The 20,275-nt window shown below is 36.4% G+C and overlaps 1 protein-coding gene across 2 annotated transcripts in view; it reads left to right on the plus strand.

The window, feature by feature from the left end:
- The window catches only part of galnt9 (polypeptide N-acetylgalactosaminyltransferase 9), a 157,978-nt gene that overhangs the window by 81,016 nt on the left and 56,687 nt on the right, over positions 1 to 20,275 (plus strand). For both annotated transcript variants that reach the window (XM_067439384.1, XM_067439386.1), the window contains one exon: positions 18,394 to 18,511. In XM_067439384.1, the coding sequence (XP_067295485.1) occupies positions 18,394 to 18,511 (118 nt within the window). The remainder of the gene's footprint in view (positions 1 to 18,393; positions 18,512 to 20,275) is intronic.

The raw sequence follows: 20,275 nt of genomic DNA on the forward strand, positions 1-20,275 counted from the left end.
GCCTTTTTGTCTAGCGTGTACTTTTTGCTTGCCCCCTTCCCAACGAACACTATGAAAGCAAAGTTCGTAGTAGTATTGCGTACAGTGCATTATTGTATTTTGCGTGTGTGTGTGTGTGTGTGTATTATGACACACAGGAGAGGGTGAAATATGAGGACATTGGCCATGTCACTTTTCAAAATGCTTATAAATCATACAGGATGAGGTTTTTTTTAGAAAGTAAAAATGCATAATGTTTCCTGTGATGGGTAGGTTTAGGGGCAGGGGCAGTGTAGGGGGATAGAAAATACGGTTTGTACGGTAGAAAGACCATTGCGCCTATGGAATGTCCCCATATGTCACAAAACCAAACGTGTGTGTGTGTTGTTATGGCGACGGCGTGGGGCTTGTTGATCGCGTGTATGTGTGTGTGTGTGTGTGTGTGTTTGTGTGTGCGTGTTGTTATGGCGTGGGGCGTGTTGATCGTTAGTGAAGGCCCTGACTGAAACCCCACGGTACGCTACTGCAGACATGAAGTAAGTTGGACTCATGTTGGACTTTGAGTTTAATTATAATCAAAGCTTTACAAGTATAACAAATATTTTTGTTCAAATATCACCTATATGGTGGCCCCCCAAAAAGTATTTGGATGTTTAAACTACAATTATTTAGTCATTAATTACTCACCCTCATGTTGTTCCAAACCCGTAATACCTGAAGTATAGCTCTCTGAATCATCTGAGGCAGCAACATCACTGAAACTTTCAAGGTCCAGACAGGTAGTATAAGACATCATTCAAATAGTTCATGTGACTACAGTGATTCAAACTTAATTTTATGAATTGACGAGAATTATTTTTGTGCACAATAAGTAAACAAGAATAAACAGTACTTGGAAGTGCTGCACTGTTCAATTTCTCATTAATGCAATTATCTAATCAACCAATCACATCGCAGTTGCTTCAATGCATTTAGGGGTGTGGTCCTGGTCAAGACAATCTCCTGAACTCCAAACTGAATGTCAGAATGGAAAAGAAAGGGGATTTAAGCAATTTTGAGCGTGGCATGGTTGTTGGCGCCAAACGGGCCGGTCTTTGTATTTCACAATCTGCTCAGTTACTAGGATTTTCACGCACAAACATTTCTAGGGTTTACAAAGAATGCTGTGAAAAGGGAAAAACATCCAGTATGCGGCAGTCCTGTGGGCGAAAATGCCTTGTTGATGCTAGAGGAGAATGGGCCTACTGATTCAAGCTGATAGAAGAGCAACTTTGACTGAAATAACCACTCGTTACAACCGAGGTATGCAGCAAAGCATTTGTAAAGCCACAACACGAACAACCTTGAGGAGGATGGGCTACAACAGCAGAAGACCCCACCGGGTAGCACTCATCTCCACTACAAATAGGGAAAAGAGGCTACAATTTGCACAAGCTCACCGAAATTGAACAGTTGAAGACTGGAATAATGTTGCCTGGTCTGATGAGTCTCGATTTCTGTTGAGACATTCAGATGGTAGAGTCAGACTTTGGCGTAAACCGAATGAGAACATGGATCCATCATGCCTTGTTACCACTGTGCAGGCTGGTGGTGGTGGCGTAATGGTGTGGGGGATGTTTTCTTGGCACACTTTAGGCCCCTTAGTGCCAATTGGGCATCGTTTAAATGCCACTGCCTACCTGAGCATTGTTTCTTACCATGTCCATCTCTTTAAGAACACCATGTACCCATCCTCTGATGGCTACTTCCATCAGGATAATGCACCATGTCACAAAGCTCAAATAATTTCAAATTGGTTTCTTGAACATGACAATGAGTTCACTGTACTAAAATGGCCCCCACAATCACCAGATCTCAACCCTGGCTCAAATCTGGTGGAATGGGAGCATCGTGCCCTGGATGTGCATCCCACAAATCTCCATCAACTGCAAGATGCTATCCTATCAATTTGGGCCAACAGCTCTAAAGAATGCTTTCAGCACCTTGTTGAATCAATGCCATGTAGAATTAAGGCAGTTCTGAAGGCGAAAGGGGGTCAAACACAGTATTAGTATGGTGTTCCTAATAATCCTTTAGGTGAGTGTATTTACTGCATGAACAGCGCAGGAGACTGACACAGATTAGAAGAAATTGTTGAATGAAGTCATTTTTTGCATACATTTTTTTTGTTGTCTTTACTATTTACTGCACCTTGAAAGTTACAGTGATGTTGCTGTCGATAAAAGGTTAAGGGAGCTCTCTGATTTCATAAAAAAAAATCTTAATTTATATTCTTAAGATGAACAAAGGTCTAACGGGTTTGGAATGACATGAGAGTGAGTAATTAATGACAGAATTGTCCTTGTTTGGTGAACTAACCATTTAAAAATGCATAAATCCTATCAACATAAGTGTCATATTTGTGTTTAAGAAATACAGCAAAGTGTTTTAAGATTTAAGACACTTTCTGGTTGTCAGACTTGTTGGACATGATTGCAGTTAATATAAATATACAAATATATATATATATATATATATATATATATATATATATATATATATAATATGAAACTGTGGATCAGAATAAAGTTCTGAGAAAAGCTCTACCATAATTGTATTTGCATATGACACTATTGCAATGAAATTCCGGCATTTTTAAGTGTCTAAATACTTTTTGGGTTCACAGTACTGTAAGCAAGTAGATAGTGTAAATATGTTAACTACAATTAGTATTCCTACCAAGGTGCTCATATACAAAGGTATAATTTTAATGTCGCTCAGTCCAGCCCATGCTGCAGTTCTCAAATCATGACCCTCAAATGTAAGATACTAATTTTATGCTTAAAATCAACTTGGTGAAATGAGCTTTGTTACAGCTCAGGCCTAAACCCCCGAAAGCGATGGATTTACCCTGCCAGAAGAGAGTGGACTTTTTCATTTCATATGAAATCTGGTCAAGGTCACTATTGTGTGAGAGTATCAGGACAGTAGAAATCTCATTCATTATTCATGCCTCTGACTGATAGCTATTTGGAGAGAGAAAGTAGGCCTGTAGTCCAGTATTACTGGAGCTGATTCCCATGATGCCTCATATTGGTTACTGAAAAGTTTTTAGTTTTTTTGTTTTCTCCAGGAATGTCTAATACCCTAAGAGCTTTTGATTTGCAGAGCCAGTGTGATCTCATTTTTTTTTATAGCTATTCCTACCTGAAGGTTACATTATATATATTATATATAAAAAACACAAAGTCTACTCCAAAGGGAGTTATTCTCTATATCAGTAAGCACTGTTTCAGAACTCCCTAAAAAATCCTTGATTGTTGTCTTGAGTTTCCTCATTAAATTAATTCCTGGCAAATATGCACAAAAAGCGGAGTGAGGCCTGGTTAAGATGAGTTAGTAGTGTTTAAACTCGCAGTTATGGTAAGGGCCTGATATTTCCTAAACACGCTCAAAATGGCTGACCAATCACGGCACACTTATCCAGCCGACCAATCAAAGCACATTATACTTTTCAGAAGGATGGGCATCAAAGAGACCAGAGCTGCATTTCCCGATAACGTTGTCTCTTAGCGTGCTACAAAGACTCTAAAGGTATAACTTAACTGAAGGTATACCGTTTCTAGGTGTGTTCCCCAAACTATACCTTAGGAGATTGCTTAAGGTATACTGTCTTAAGTGTGACGTTAGCAGGTGCTGTCCGTGACGGCTGTGCTGAATTGGCTTATATTGATGGCTCAAGAATTGATTATTTACTCTATGCAGGGGCTGTTTCACTGCATTATGTGAAAAAATTATGTTCTTTATAAAAGAAGCACTTTAGAAAAACTAAACTAAACTTTCATTTATCATACAACATTGCAACAAAATTTTACAAAATTCTGAAATGATTGGACGAACCAGCAATCTCATGCTCAACCGCATCATAAGCAAACCCGCTACACTAACTGGCAGTTTGAAAGAGTCATTTAAATTATTACAATATATTTTCCATAGTGTCTTGATAGTTAGCACAACTATTCGCTGTCTTGCTGCCGTAGTTTGACCAAACTCCCCTCCACAATCATTCGCTTTAGATAGACTCCTACGCCTCTCCTGTCTAATGGTTTGCCAGCTGATATACCTTTGGATAATATAATTAAAACACTAACAACCATTAGTGTAATGACAATTTTTTTTTATGACAATTTTAATCCTTGCATGAAAAACAAAAAAACAATTTTACTAGCCTAATTGAACACTGGGTGTATATTACAACTATTATATTCGTATAGCAACCCAGGCTCATTGGAAATAAGTGACTCTGCCTACATTTTTGCAACACCCCAAATATGTACCTCCAGGTACGTTTACTGCACTTTTTGGGTGAAACGTCCACCGGAGGCGCTAAGTGGTAATATTTTTTCTTCATTCCCAGACTGATCTCATGAAATGGTGTATGACCTATCCATCACACACACACACACACACACACACACACACACACACACACACACACACACACACACACACACACACACACACACACACACACACACACACACACACACACAGCCCCTAAACCTACCCATCACAAGAAACATTCAGCATTTTTACATTTTCAAAAAAAATATTTAGTATGTTTATAAATCCATTTACCTTGTGGACACACACACATATTCAGACACATTTTCAACGCGTAACTCAAATCCTTCCCTAAATCTACCCATTTGTGTATTAGAAAATACAGGATATAACAGGCAGATACGACTGCATGCATAGTTTATTCAGAAAGTACAAATATCCCAAGTGTTCCGAGGCCAAACGATTGATTTGTGTGAAAAAAATCCCCAAAAGCGATCAGTAATGTCGAGTCCATCCGCCAAAGATGAATAATACATTTCAAATATTGCCGCCGAAAGAAACGTCACGTCAGCTTTGATAGCATTGGCTGTCGTGTGTCTCGTGACCAATTGCGTCATTACGTCCGCTTTGATTGTAAAATGCCATTGGCTTAACGTGTGTATCATTTGAATTAGAAATATGAATGAACGAGTGCGTGTGTGTGTTCTGTTCGCAAAGAAGGAGTGCGATCATTTCAATCATTCATCAGTTCTTCACATGAAGATATCGTATGACTTCAGAAGACTTGGAATGCAACATGAGTTAATACTTTTATACAGTTTTTTTTTGGTCAGTTTTTGCAATAAATACATGTGACTTTACATTTAGTTGCCTGTTACGTGTTTTATATTGTTGATATTTGTTAGGTTTAGGGTAGGAGTGGAGTTAGTTGCTCCAAAATATAAAATTAGGCTATAAATATTTCTGTGAGATCAGGTTGGCGGAATCACATGGCGTAGACATACACGCGGAGATGATGGTTTGTTTTGGTGTACACATGCACGCGGAAACACACGGCGTACACATACACGTGGATAGCTCAAAATGCGTACAGATAACACGGCACTTGGCTTAAGAAAGTAGCGTGTATGTTTACGCGAAGTTATGATGCCATGTTGCGCATCTGGAATGGAGAAAAAAATTACCACTTAGCGCCTCCGGTGGACGTTTCACCCCAAAAGTGCAGGTAAACGTACCTGGAGGTATATATTTGGGGTGTTGCAAAAATGTAGACGAGTCACGTATTTCCAATGAGCTGGGTTGTCGTATAGACTGACATGTAAAGAAGCTTTTTGCACAGTGGTGGCCACTAGTGGAATTAACTGTTGGACCACTCTTTGCTATACCTTATAACAGTCTATTAATAGTTATAAGGTATAGCTAAGAGTGGTCCAGACCAACCTTACAAAAGTATGACTTACAGAAGGTATTCTTAACTGAGATGGTTTCGGGAAACGCATATTAACATTAAGGGATACCTTAAGGTATGACTTAAGAATGACGTAGTGTTAAGAAGGTTTCGGGAAATCAACGGGCACGACCCACCGTTTCTCTATCCGTCATCATGTTTAACCCACCAATAGCGTGTCAGGTGGATAAGTCAGTCTGCTATTGGTTCCCGCAAAAGTGTAACAGAAGCAGTAGAAATGAATGTACGGGTTTCCAGACTGAGTTGCAGAGTGAAATCAAATCGCCGGCAGATCAGACTGGGTTTACCCAGTCTAGTAATAACTGCTTTTAATTAATTACTTTGAGATCAAATTCATGCTAGATTTTTTGCTATAAATTACATGGCACTTGAGGACTAATTCTTAGTTTTATCAGTTATTTTGCTTCATTTCCAGATTCAATCATCGGTTCGTTTTTACATACTAAAGCACGTTCGCATATTCACACTCTTCAAAAACGATGCTTTAAATCTCTTGACAAACTTAAAAAACATAAATAACATTTGTATGTATTTGAATAGAACTTAGTAAATGTCTTGCTTATTTTGCTCAAGATAAGGATTTATTAAGTCCACGTCATACAAACAAGAAACTTCTAACCACAGGTCAAGAGCTGTCGTTGCACAAGTTTGTGATGCTGCTTGCGATTGTTCTTTGAAACTATGGTGTATGAAAACACAGACTGATTGAACTATGTTGATAATGATGGAACTTGCAACCATAGTTGACTAACAATGATTTTGGGAACACATCCCAGAGCATTACTGATAAACTGGAAAGAGAGGTGCTGCAATGTAAAATATGTGGGAAAAAATTGACTTTAAAAAAGAGTATAATATGTAATTTTTAAAGTAAAGTCATATTTACTCTCATTTATTATAAAAACAATGAAATAAGCCTATATTTTGTGCATTTCTACATCTGTTTCCGGGGAATTTCACTCAGGACCTCAGTGTTGCTATAGTGCCACGCTCCACCAGATGAGCTACAGCTTTAGGATCTTGATTAGTGAGTCTTTCCAAACTAATTTAGATTAAGGCAAGTTTTCAAGGCAAGGCACATGGGTGTGCCTTAATTTAGATTAATGTGATTAATCTTTCAAGATCGATTTCCACTGTACTTCACTGCTCAATAAAAATAAAAATAAAACATGTATATATGACCTGAGGTAACAATATAAGTTAAATCTTTGAACAAAATCTCATTACAGAAAAAGGCAGCATTTATTGTCCATATGGCCCTTTTCTCAAGTGCTGATATTGACAGGTTAAAAATGGCCGCCTGCGGCCCTGCAGTGTGTCAATGTGGTGCGCTATTGGAAATCATTCCAGCTCCACTTCTCTCAAGCTCTCGGTATATCCACTGCAGCTCAACTAGCCTGTGGCTATTCAGCACTGAGTATCCCAATACTCATAGCACACTGCAGAAGGGTTTATTTAAATGATTCATGTTTACTGTTAAATGAAGGACAGTCCGGTTCAAATGTCTGTAAATAAGCAATTAGTCGCTCTAAGGGGATAAACGCCATGACTGCTTATGATATTCCACAAAGACATTTTCCAGCAGGACCACCTTTGGCTAGGCTATGCACATGAAGTGCTTATAAAAATGCATAGAAGTGCTTGTGAATTTCATTAGGTCTTGTTCTTTTAGAGCATTTAATCACAATGCACTTAATTGGGCTTTCTGGCATTGATGAAAAAAATATCCTCTACTGTTGAAATCGAGACAAATTTCTGAAGTAATAATTGATTTTATTCACTATGAGCACTCTGAGTTATAGATGTAACACTTTACAAGAAGGTTGCATGTATTAACATGCAACCAAACCTCAACTAAACCCTACTTCTACTCTAACCCTAGAGTAAGAGTAAAAAAAAAAGTAACCTGGTTGCCTCAAAATTTTGAGTTCATTGAAATTAAAAATTTGAGTTAGTACAATGTTTGAGAATCGACAACCTTCATTCAAATATTATTCAAAGATTTTGTAAGCCTATGTTGTGTGTGTTTTATTTGTAATGATGCAGTGAAACATGGCAAATTGTGCTAATATATATATATATATATATATATATATATATATATATATATATATATATATATATATATATATATATATATATATATATATATATATATACAGTCTTGTTCAAAATAATAGCAGTACAATGTGACTAACCAGAATAATCAAGGTTTTTAGTATAGTTTTTATTGCTACGTGGCAAACAAGTTACCAGTAGGTTCAGTAGATTCTCAGAAAACAAATGAGACCCAGCATTCATGATATGCACGCTCTTAAGGCTGTGCAATTGGGCAATTAGTTGAATTAGTTGAAAGGGGTGTGTTCAAAAAAATAGCAGTGTGGCATTCAATCACTGAGGTCATCAATTTTGTGAAGAAACAGGTGTGAATCAGGTGGCCCCTATTTAAGGATGAAGCCAACACTTGTTGAACATGCATTTGAAAGCTGAGGAAAATGGGTCGTTCAAGACATTGTTCAGAAGAACAGCGAACTTTGATTAAAAAGTTGATTAGAGAGGGGAAAACCTATAAAGAGGTGCAAAAAATGATAGGCTCTTCAGCTAAAATGATCTCCAATGCCTTAAAATGGAGAGCAAAACCAGAGAGACGTGGAAGAAAACGGAAGACAACCATCAAAATGGATAGAAGAATAACCAGAATGGCAAAGGCTCAGCCAATGATCACCTCCAGGATGATCAAAGACAGTCTGGAGTTACCTGTAAGTACTGTGACAGTTAGAAGACGTCTGTGTGAAGCTAATCTATTTTCAAGAATCCCCCGCAAAGTCCCTCTGTTAAAAAAAAGGCATGTGCAGAAGAGGTTACAATTTGCCAAAGAACACATCAACTGGCCTAAAGAGAAATGGAGGAACATTTTGTGGACTGATGAGAGTAAAATTGTTCTTTTTGGGTCCAAGGGCCACAGGCAGTTTGTGAGACTACCCCCAAACTCTGAATTCAAGCCACAGTACACAGTGAAGACAGTGAAGCATGGAGGTGCAAGCATCATGATATGGGCATGTTTCTCCTACTATGGTGTTGGGCCTATTTATCGCATACCAGGGATCATGGATCAGTTTGCATATGTTAAAATACTTGAAGAGGTCATGTTGCCCTATGCTGAAGAGGACATGCCCTTGAAATGGTTGTTTCAACAAGACAATGACCCAAAACACACTAGTAAACGGGCAAAGTCTTGGTTCCAAACCAACAAAATTAATGTTATGGAGTGGCCAGCCCAATCTCCAGACATCTTAATCCAATTGAGAACTTGTGGGGTGATATCAAAAATGCTGTTTCTGAAGCAAAACCAAGAAATGTGAATGAATTGTGGAATGTTGTTAAAGAATCATGGGGTGGAATAACAGCTGAGAGGTGCCACAAGTTGGTTGACTCCATGCCACACAGATGTCAAGCAGTTTTAAAAAACTGTGGTCATACAACTAAATATTAGTTTAGTGATTCACAGGATTGCTAAAACCCAGAAAAAAAAATGTTTGTACAAAATAGTTTTGAGTTTGTACAGTCAAAGGTAGACACTGCTATTTTTTTGAACACACCCCTTTCAACTAATTGCCCAATTGCACAGCCTTAAGAGCGTGCATATCATGAATGCTGGGTCTTGTTTGTTTTCTGACAATCTACTGAACCTACTGGTAACTTGTTTGCCACGTAGCAATAAAAAATATACTAAAAACCTTGATTATTCTGGTTAGTCACATTGTACTGCTATTATTTTGAACAAGACTGTATATATATATATATATATATATATATATATATATATATATATATATATATATATATATATATATATATATATATCAGTCCCTGACAAAAGTCTTGTCGCTTGTGTACAAATTGACCTAAAGTGCCGCTGAAACATATTTCTAATCAAGATTTTTTTACAAGAAATGGCTCATTTTAATCCCACCAGCTTTTGTGATAATGTTTCAGTGAAAAACTAAACTTTCAAAAAGTATTCTAATATTCACAGCTTGGTAAAGCCCATTGAGTCAATTTTTGCAAAGACATAAGGGTTGTCACCTTGTCATATGAGCTTCACCTGTGACTAATAATGGATCAATTAGGTCTCAAGTGTGTATAAAAAGAACCCCAGTACGCTAGACCTTCACATCAACTGCAACTAGACCTCTGCAAACATGCCTAAGATTCACCCTGAGACTAAAGTTTTGATTATCAAGAGGCTGAAGACCAGATCCACTGCTGATGTGGCAGACACCTTCAATGTGTCTCAGCGTCAAGTACAGAGGATTAAAAAAAAAGATTTGAAGAGACTGGAGACGTTTTTGACAAGCCCAGGTCAGGCAGACCCTGCTAGAAAACTCCTCGAGAGGACCGTTTGTTGGCTCGAAAATCCAAGGCCAGCCCATTTTCCACTGCAGCAGAGCTCCACGAGACCGGGTCACCTGAAGTCCCTGTGTCAACCAGAACAGTTTGTCGGATTCTGCCTCGAAATGGCCTCCATGGTCGAATCAGTGCCCAGAAGCCAGCACTAAACAAAAGACAACCGTGTGGCATTTGCCAAGGCCCACAGCCTGCTAAAATGATAGACGCTGGAAAAGTGGCAGAAGGTGGATTTTTCAGATGAATCTTCTGTTGAATTACACCACAGTCGCCGCAAATATTGCAGAAAACCTATTGGAGCCAGAATGGATCCGAGATTCAACCAAAAAACAGTGAAGTTTGGTGGCGGAAAAATCATGGTCTGGGGTTACATCCAGTATGGGGGTGTGCGAGAGATCTGCAGGGTGGAAGGCAACATCAATAGTCTAAAATACCAAGAAATCTTAGCTACCTCTTTTTCCCAACCATAAAAGAGGCCAAATTCTGCAGCAGGACGGTGCTCCATCGCATACTTCCATCTCCACATCAAAGTTCCTCAAGGCGAAGAAGATCAAGATGCTCCAGGATTGGCCAGCCCAGTCACCAGACATGAATATCATTGAGCATATGTGGGGTAGGATGAAAGAGGACGCATGGAAGACGAAACCAAAGAATATTGATGAACTCTGGGAGGCATGCAAGACTGCTTTCTTAGCTATTCCTGATGACTTCATCAATAAATTGTAGGAATCCTTGGCAAACCGCATGGATGCAGTCCTTCAAGCTCATGGAAGTCATACAAGATATTAAATTTGGATTTCACAGTAACACAACTTAATTTGCTGACATATTTTTGTATTTGCAGTAAATTTGTTCAATTTCTGTATAGGCGACAAAACTTTTGTCTTGCCAAAATTTGACCTTTCTGTCTTGATTAAATGATAAATATTTTTTCTATGAAAATTATTTATTTCAGTGCATTAAACATCATTTGGGAGGGTTTTAGCTTTTCATATGAGCTATTTATAACACCAATTAATTAATTAAAAGTCAGGTTAATATCAGGTATTTCTAGAAAATAGATAAGCGAAAAGACTTTTGTCAGGGACTGTATATATATACATATAAGTAAGTAACCTGGTTGCCTTAAAATTCTGAGTTAATTGAAATTTAAAATATTGTTAAATATTTGAGTTGAAAGGATGAAGATGAGATGAAAGATGAAGGACATTTGTTTAATAAATAGAAACTCTAAATATTATTGTATCTGAACCACATAATAAATGTGATAAATCATGAAAATAGAACTATTTGGCATGTTTCACTGCGTCATCAGAAATAAAAAACACACAATTACCCAATATGCTTACACAATCTTTTAATAATATTTTAATAAAGGTTGTCGATTCTCAAAAAATGTCATTGTATTAACTCAAAATTTTAATTTCAATGAACTCAAAATTTTAAGGCAACCAGGTAACTTTTTTTCTAAATATTTTTTTTAATATAATATAATATTGTATAACAGTGTATAAATATAATATATTGCTCTGTGTTAGTTAATGTTAGTTAATGCATTTAATTTTTAATAATGATGACTAATGGGATCCTTTGTACAGCTATTATTGTAAAATTATAGTTTTTCTTTTAATGTTACTTTTATATTTTTCTGCTGATAGCTTTCTAATCTTTTTGTTTTCGTTTTCTTTTTTAGTTTGAAAGAAATTAAAATTGATTTCCACATGTTAAGGTGCATTATTTTCTGGTAATATGAAATTAAAGACCAGCCGAGATATGAAAAATAAAGCGTTATTAATTTGGATAGAACAAATGTATACCAATAGACTACTGCAATTAAGATTAAGCAGATGCATTTTCTAAAGTGACACATTGCATCAAAGTTTTTTTTTATTTATTTAATCAGTTCATGCATTCCCTGAGTATAGAGCACCTAAATGGACATTTTGGTGGGGAAAAAATGACATGGGAGGAAAAAAATGTTTTAAAACATTTTGGTTTGCTTAAAAAAATCTGCATTGCGTTTTCCTTTACCATATCCCTTTTAGGGGCTCCCCTGAGAATTGAACCCAGTGGTGCTAGCACCATGAATAAAAATAAAAATAAAAAAATGTATATATATATATATATTTTTTTTTTATTTTTTATTTTTTTTTTTTTTTTTTTTTTATTTATTTTATTTTATTTTATTTTATTTATTTATTTTTATATTATTTTATTTTTATTTTATTTATTTATTTATTTTATTTTTTATTTTATTTTTATTTTTTTATTTATTTTTTTATTTTTTTATTTAGCCTGTACTAGCCTGTACCTGTGTACACAATACACAGGACTGTATTGTATTCAAGCACAGGCAAGTGGTTCTAAAGTATGAGCTTTAAGCACATCACGTCACACCAGGAATGTTGTCTTCGCTGCAGAACATTGTAAAAAGACAATGAATGGCCAAATGAATTCCTTTGTGGTTCAGTGCCGTTAGAAAATGAAACATAAAACATTCCAAGAATGTGTATATTTTTATAGGCACTGTACTTGACTGCAAATGCAAAATAAAGGAATAAATGTGTCAATCAGCATTGTCAAAACACACCACATACCTGACTCTTGCAATGAAAACATTTCTTTTGAAACTATCTGCTCTGTACAAAGTATCTGTATAGTGATTATGATTTACTCTGGAGTAAAAAAAAAAAAAAAAAAAACTGAATGAATGAAATCAATAGTGATACAAATGTTGAAAGTGTTTTTTATCCCCATCTCATCCAAGATGTTTATGTCTTTCTTTCTTCAGTCGAAAATAAATCCTTTTTTGAGGAAAACATTCCAGGATTTTTCTACACATAATGCACTTCAGTGGCAACCAACAAGTTAAGGGTCCAAATCAATGCAGTTTCAAAGGGCTTAGAAGGGCTTCAGAGGCTCTGCATGACCCCAGCCGAGGAATAAGGTCTTATCTAGCGAAACGGTCAGTCATTTAAAAAAAAAAAAAACATTATTCACTTTTTAACCACAAATTAGCGACTTCGGTGTTGTGCTTTTTCATCACGTATGAAGTCATCACGTCAGAAAGGTCATGTCCGTGATGCACTCTTGTGCTGTTCAAATGAAATATGAACGCAACAGGGACAAAATATATAAAATGAACCAAAAACAGGAATGAGACCCTAAAAAGGACTTTCTCGTCATAGTTGCGCACATCACACTTACATCACACGGTATACAGGTATCAGAACCATGTCTTTTCACAGCAGATCTTCGTTTGTGTGTGTCGGAGGGATTCCTGCCGCTGTTTTGACTCCTTTACACATCTTAGAAGCTCTTCGCGAGTTCTCAGCTGGTTCAACGAGAGCATTTATCCCAGCAGCACACAGCACTTTTTTGGATGTTCGGTTATTCTGTCTCAAAATAGGGAATACATCATAAAAGCAAACCAGTCGGGGTGTGAATGTATCCCTTTGCTTTTAGGTACCTTCAGGTTTGGTGTTACATTGCCAATCTGAACACTAAGCGGATCAGGATAATTATTTTTTAGTCCAAACCAAGTAAACCCTTAGAAATGTGAAAATAAGTTATTATTTTTATTATTATTTTTTCCATTCTTTGTGATCTAAATAATGTATCACAGTAGAAATGCTTATGCATCTAGCATTCATTAGTCTCTCAAAGCAGCCCACCTGTGGTTAGCCAGCAAACAATTCACTTTCAACCCACCTGCAATGCACCAAACCGAAAACGACATTCAATGACAAATTCATCTTGAGTTTCTGAAACACAACAGATCTTTTGTCTATGGAGATTTGACAGCTTCAGAGGCGGCTCAGAATCATTCTTGCCCCTTGCTGTGTTCACAACAAACCTCAGATCTGACCCAAAAGTTTTGTAAGAAAGGCAACATTCTTGAACAAATGCAACTTTTTAAGTGAAAAGTAAACTTGGTGATAAAACTCAGTACTCTGTATGTCTCCAGCACACTGAGGCAAATAAATAGAAATGTTTTATTTAGCTGCTTGCCTCCTACATGCTCATGCAGGTTTCTCTTTAACTGATACAAGAATATATATTTCATTTGTGTTGTGTTGTCCAACTATGTTTGTTTGTTTGTTTGTTTGTTTGTTTATATAAATATATGTTACTTATACACTGTAAAAATTATTTAGAAAAAAAGTTACCTTGTTGCCTTTGAAATTTTGAGTTCATTGAAATTAAAATTTTGAGTTAATACAATGACATTTTTTTGAGATTCAACAACCTTTATTAAAATATTATTAAAAGATTTTGTATGCATATTGGGTAATTGTGTGTGTTTTATTTCTGATGACACCGTGAAACATGCCAAATAGTGCTATTTTCATGATTTATCAAATTTATTATGTGGTTCAGATACAATCATATTTAGAGTTTCTATTTATTAAACAAATTTCCTTCACTGTATCAAATCAATTTTTTTATTTAAATAAACTCAAAATTTTAAGGCAACCAGGTTACTTACTTTTTTAAGTTAAACCAACAAAAAACAACATTTTTTTTTTTTACAGTATGCAGTATTTACGCATTTATATATAATGCTTTTTCAGATGTTTTTATTCGATTTGACTTCAAGATGCACATTTCTGGCGTTATGGCTACATTCACACTGCTATTTTTTTGGATTGACAGCCACATTTATTAACAGGTGTGGGTCTTGAAATATCCTGTTCACACAGCAACTTACAACAGCGTCTCGAATACTGCATGAACTTAAAAACTCTTACCAGTTACCAAAGTGACCAAAGTAATATCAAAGATGGCGACATCCATAAAAATAAAATGTATTATCACTTTTAACACAAACAAAAGTCAAACTGAACTGTGAGCTCTTCTGTCAAATGTAACGGAGCATAAAACTAAACTGTGTGAGGACTCAAATATAGGACTGAGAGCCGTCTTCTGTTGATGTGTGAACGTGGTGGCGTTTACCCAGAAATAGAACACAGAACCATGGGCGTAGATTACGCGGGGGACGCGGGGGACGTGTCCCCCTCACTTTTAATAAAATGTATTTTCGTCCCCCGCACTTTTACGGGTCTCACCGATCCTAGTCGACCCGCTCCGAGCGGGATCCACAAAAATTAAGCAGCACCATGAGCAGCACAACTGATAATAATCATAAATGTGTGTTGATCATCAGATCCTCATTTGAGAATGATTAGTGAAGGATCATGTGACACTGAAGACTGAAGTAATGATGATAAATTCAGATTTGATCACAGGAATAAATTAAACTTTTCTATATCTTCACATAGAGAACAGCTTGTTTACATCAGAATATATCTATATTTTTTTTACATTGCACAAAATCTATGGAGTCTTAATGCACAAGTGTTTGTAGTATATAAACCAATCATAAAATTGGCACAAAAAATAGGAGAATAATATTATAGATATTAATTAGTGGTTATTGTTCAGCAGTGTATTTGATATCTTGCCCAATTAAAAGCAAGAGATGCAATAAATGATATTGGTCCAAAAAAAAAAAAAATTCTGTCCCCCTCACTTCTGAAAAGATGGCTACGCCCCTGCACAGAACCATAGTGTTGCTGTCGTTATGCTCTATCATACGCATTTGAAGGAACTCTTAATGCTAATGCATTTAATGTCTAATAACGGTTAAGTACTTAATTAATGACATTTTCCGATATTCAGTGACCTAATCTAAACTGAGAACTGTTTACGGTTAATAAGTTGTTAACAAAGCATTATCTAACTCTTTGTATATTAGCAATTAAACAATAATAATTTGTTAATAATTACAGTGACGAATGAAGAACTCACTGTTTGGATATAGTCTATTAATGTATTAACTACTATTAACTCTTTCCCTGCCAGGGTGTTTTTTTTGTTGTTGTTTTTTTGCCAGTCACCGCCAGACTTTTTGACCATATTCACAAAAATGTTATAGCCCATAGAATATTTTGTTTTATGAATATCTGAGCATTCAATATATCAAAAGAAAGAGCTGACCCTCTTATTTTAAACATAAAAAAACAGTTTACTCTAGCTTCCTGCATTCTTTTTTATCAACACTTGAATATGGGTAAGTTTAATAAATAAAGGCCACATTTTGAACAAAAACTCAAGTTTTTGTGAAAGACTATCCAGATCAGATTCAGAGCGATGATGAAACACAGATGGAGTAGATCGAGTCCATCAACACCCTTGCACAGTCCTGTAGCTCGTCCTGGGTCGATGTTTAATTCAGTTGCATTAGATAGTTTTGATTTATAACATGTTTAATGTTGATCACATTATTTTGCATATGCATCTGTTTAGATATGATAGCTTGTTTTACTTCGTCGTCTTCATGTGGAAGACGCAGTAAATTCCCTGCCAAACACGGAATGTTCCACTATTTGTAAGAAAATGCTTCCTGGCCAAAAACTGAATTTTCCGGGTTTTCACAGTCAGACGCTAGGGGTCGCTATTACACATCTTCTGAATGAGTACACAGATCAAAACCAGTTAAACAAGCGATCACATGTAAGCATATGTAAAATATTGTGATCATCAACATTAAACATCATATGAATCAAAACTAATGTTACTGAATGAACTGATGACAGGATGAGCTACAGGACTGTGAAAGCATTAGGGGTGTTGATGGACTCGATCTACACCATCATTTGTCTTTATTTTTACATTTTCGTAGAGGAGTACCTGTCCATTTTTGTCCATTAAAATGATCTCACTCACGCTGACTGACAGATCCGACATGTGTGATCATCGCTCTGAATCTGATCTGGAAACAGCCTATCACAAAAATGTGATTTTCTCAGCTTTTTGTTCAAAATGCTGCTATTTTTAATGAAACTTGCCCATATTCAAGTGTTGATAAAAGGAATGCATGAAGCTAGAATAAAATGTTTTTGTTTGTTTGTTTGTTCCAATGATTCAATTAGAGAGAATAAAGATTCAACGTATCAAAATAACTCAAGGACAAGCCACCAAAAGGGGAAAAAAAATTATTTGCTCAAATGGAAATTATAATCTCAAGGAGCAAACTAAAATTAAATGAAAACAAAAACCCATAACATACAAAAAGAAAGACAAAGCATGGCAAAACAAAAGATCCCATTCCCTCCTCCTGCCGTTTCCACACTGTAAAAAATTATATGTTCAATTAGTTATGACAACATTTGTTTTTACATTGTTTTAACTCATCAAAATAAGTTAAGAAATGTTAAACTTGTTTTTATTAGTTATACAAGATGTAACTCATTTTTTAAAGTCAGTTTAACATAATTTAAGTTGAAAAAACTTAAACATCCAAGACGATTGTACTGCAAAAGTTCAAAACCCTCTTTTTACAGTGCAGTTTGGGTCTGCCTTTTACCCCCATTCAGGTGTCAGTGCCGTAATGATGACTGACAGGATACCAGCCAATAATATAGTGGAGAAAATAGTGGAGAAAGTGAAAGTAAATGAAAAGCAATTTGACCTGGGAATCCAGGGATAACTGCCTTCTCAGCAAACTGCCATATGTGGAATTATTTTAATATTACACGTTGAGGAGAAAGAAACCAAGTGAGAATAAAGGGAGAGTGGGAAAAAAGAGACCCACTTACTAAAACAAATAAACACTTCTCTACTGTATGCACGATTACTCTCACCGCAAAGTCTCTCAGCTGTGTGTATTTCTGTTTAAACACACATTTTCTACTTTACATTTGACTTCTGGCTCATCTCACTCCCACTCAACAGAAATTCTTCATGCTATGTGAGAGGGCAGATTCTGCAACCTCTGATTCGTAGTCGATTTCCAGTCGACTTCTCTCTCTAAGAGCAATTAACTTTCCTAGCCATGTTCAGAGTCAGCTATCTATCTATCTATCTATCTATCTATCTATCTATCTATCTATCTATCTATCTATCTATCTATCTATCTATCTATCTATCTGTCTGTCTGTCTGTCTGTCTGTCTGTCTGTCTGTCTGTCTGTCTGTCTGTCTGTCTGTCTGTCTGTCTGTCTGTCTGTCTGTCTGTCTATCTGTCTATCTATCTATCTATCTATCTATCTATCTATCTATCTATCTATCTATCTATCTATCTATCTATCTATCTATCTATCTATCTATCTATCTATCTATCTATCTATCTATCTAATCTAATCTAATCTAATCTCCTGTCCGCCTGAGTAAATGTATGAATACACTGCTCATCTACTTTTCTCTTTTAAACAGGACACCTGCAATGATTGGCTGCTCCTTCGTTGTGGATCGTGAGTATTTTGGAGAAATCGGACTGCTTGACCCGGGCATGGAGGTCTATGGAGGAGAGAACATTGAGCTTGGTATGAGGGTAAGTAGCACTAATGTAATTATTTGCCTTAGATAAGCGAAGTATGGTCAATTACACATTTGTTAAAATCATTTCGAATTGCAGTAGAGACAAAGAAGTGTCTGGCTTGTTAATTTTGTTCACTTGAGATATTCACAGAGCAGTGTATTCCCGTAATTGGAATTTATCATGGATCATTGTAGCATATGAGACTCTCTCAATTTAAAATTCACTATTCTGGCCACCCTTTCTGTGAATTCACAGGTGACAATATAATTAGCTCTATTTACAAAGCTTGAGTTTTGGACATAGGCTTAATTACATTTCTTCATGCTTTCATGCGCAAGGCGTCATACTAGAGACAGTTTTGGGGGTAAGCATGCAGATTCCTCACTCCATCAAGGAGTAAATGCATTGCCCACAGGAGATGAAAGTACTCAGTGCCAAATTACACAGACTCAAATGCTCTAAAGGCAGTAGCGTACAAAGAAAGTAGATTCCTGCAGCTGCAGCCCTGAGAGAAATTTCATGGCCCACATGGTCCGTGAGCCTGTGGAGAATTGAACTTGTTTAAATTCAGAAACTGTTCTTTCTGTGGGGTGTCGAATATCCTTGGAAGATTTGCATAATTTGGATAAAAATCCTTTAATTCATTTTAAAGGTTCAGTGCCAGTTTAGGTTGACAGAAAAGTCTTTTCAGCCTGATGTTAGATTGAACTATAGAGACAAATAGTATTGTTTGAAATGTCTAATTGAAGACGGGTTGAATTGTCTGTTTGTTAAGTCTCAGTGACAGCTGATACAATAGCAGACTGAGTAACTTATGGGTTTCTTTTGATAGCAGTTCCCTGTAATGTTGTACTTTCTCTTACATACAGTTGTCAGTCGCAATATATCAAAATCAGCATCAACAGTGCTGCTTTTTCCTTTATTTTGGTATTGATTGAAATTACACAGTGACTATTTTCACCCTAATAGTCTGGAGAGTACACATGTTCTGATATTTTGCTTAGCTGCTTATGTGCTGATACTTGATTATAAGACATTTTTGTTTGCTTTTGTATGATAGATTATGGCACTGTGTTTGGTCAGGCATGTCCTGGCTGATTCAGCGCTGGGAAGATTAATCTGTATTTAAACTGGGTAATTCATGTAGTAGAATTGTGAAATTGTTTTTGAATTTGGTGCTTTCTAGACTGAGAAAAGACAGAAAATGTGCTTTTGTCTCATGGGGATGAAAGACTACAATTCCCAGAATGCTTCGCTGCCCTGTAAGGCCACTCCCAAAGCCACCGCTACTGAATCACTTTTACTTTCCCAACAGCGCGTTCATCTTCATAAAATCAGTTCAGTTAGAGAACAGACACTACAATTAAAAACTGAAAGTGTCTGTTCAATATATTGTGATTTAGCCGCTGAGGAAGTGTCAGCACAAACGCAGCAGGAGTAAGATTACACACATCGTGAGTAGCTGAATGAGCTGAATGAGCTCTCGTGATGAAAGCTTAGGTAAACGCGTCCACGCTCGAGGCAGTAGTTCTCAACGCGTGTTCAGTCTGCAGCATTTTAAGTTCATGCCTTTGGAAGATTAACTTTCATTGGAATTAACTTGAGAAGATAAAATACTTTATTCCACACCGCTGTCTCCACTGACCTTTGAACGGCTCGTTTGCTTCCTGCTTCTATGAAGCCCATCCCTCTGTAAAACGCAATGGTCTTAGATTGGTCAGATGGCCAAATGTAGTTTCATGTATTTTTATTGGCTGAAGTGCCAAGCACAGGTTG

This window comes from Pseudorasbora parva, chromosome 3 (genome assembly GCF_024679245.1).
Source record: "Pseudorasbora parva isolate DD20220531a chromosome 3, ASM2467924v1, whole genome shotgun sequence".
NCBI classification, from domain to species: Eukaryota; Metazoa; Chordata; class Actinopteri; order Cypriniformes; family Gobionidae; genus Pseudorasbora; species Pseudorasbora parva.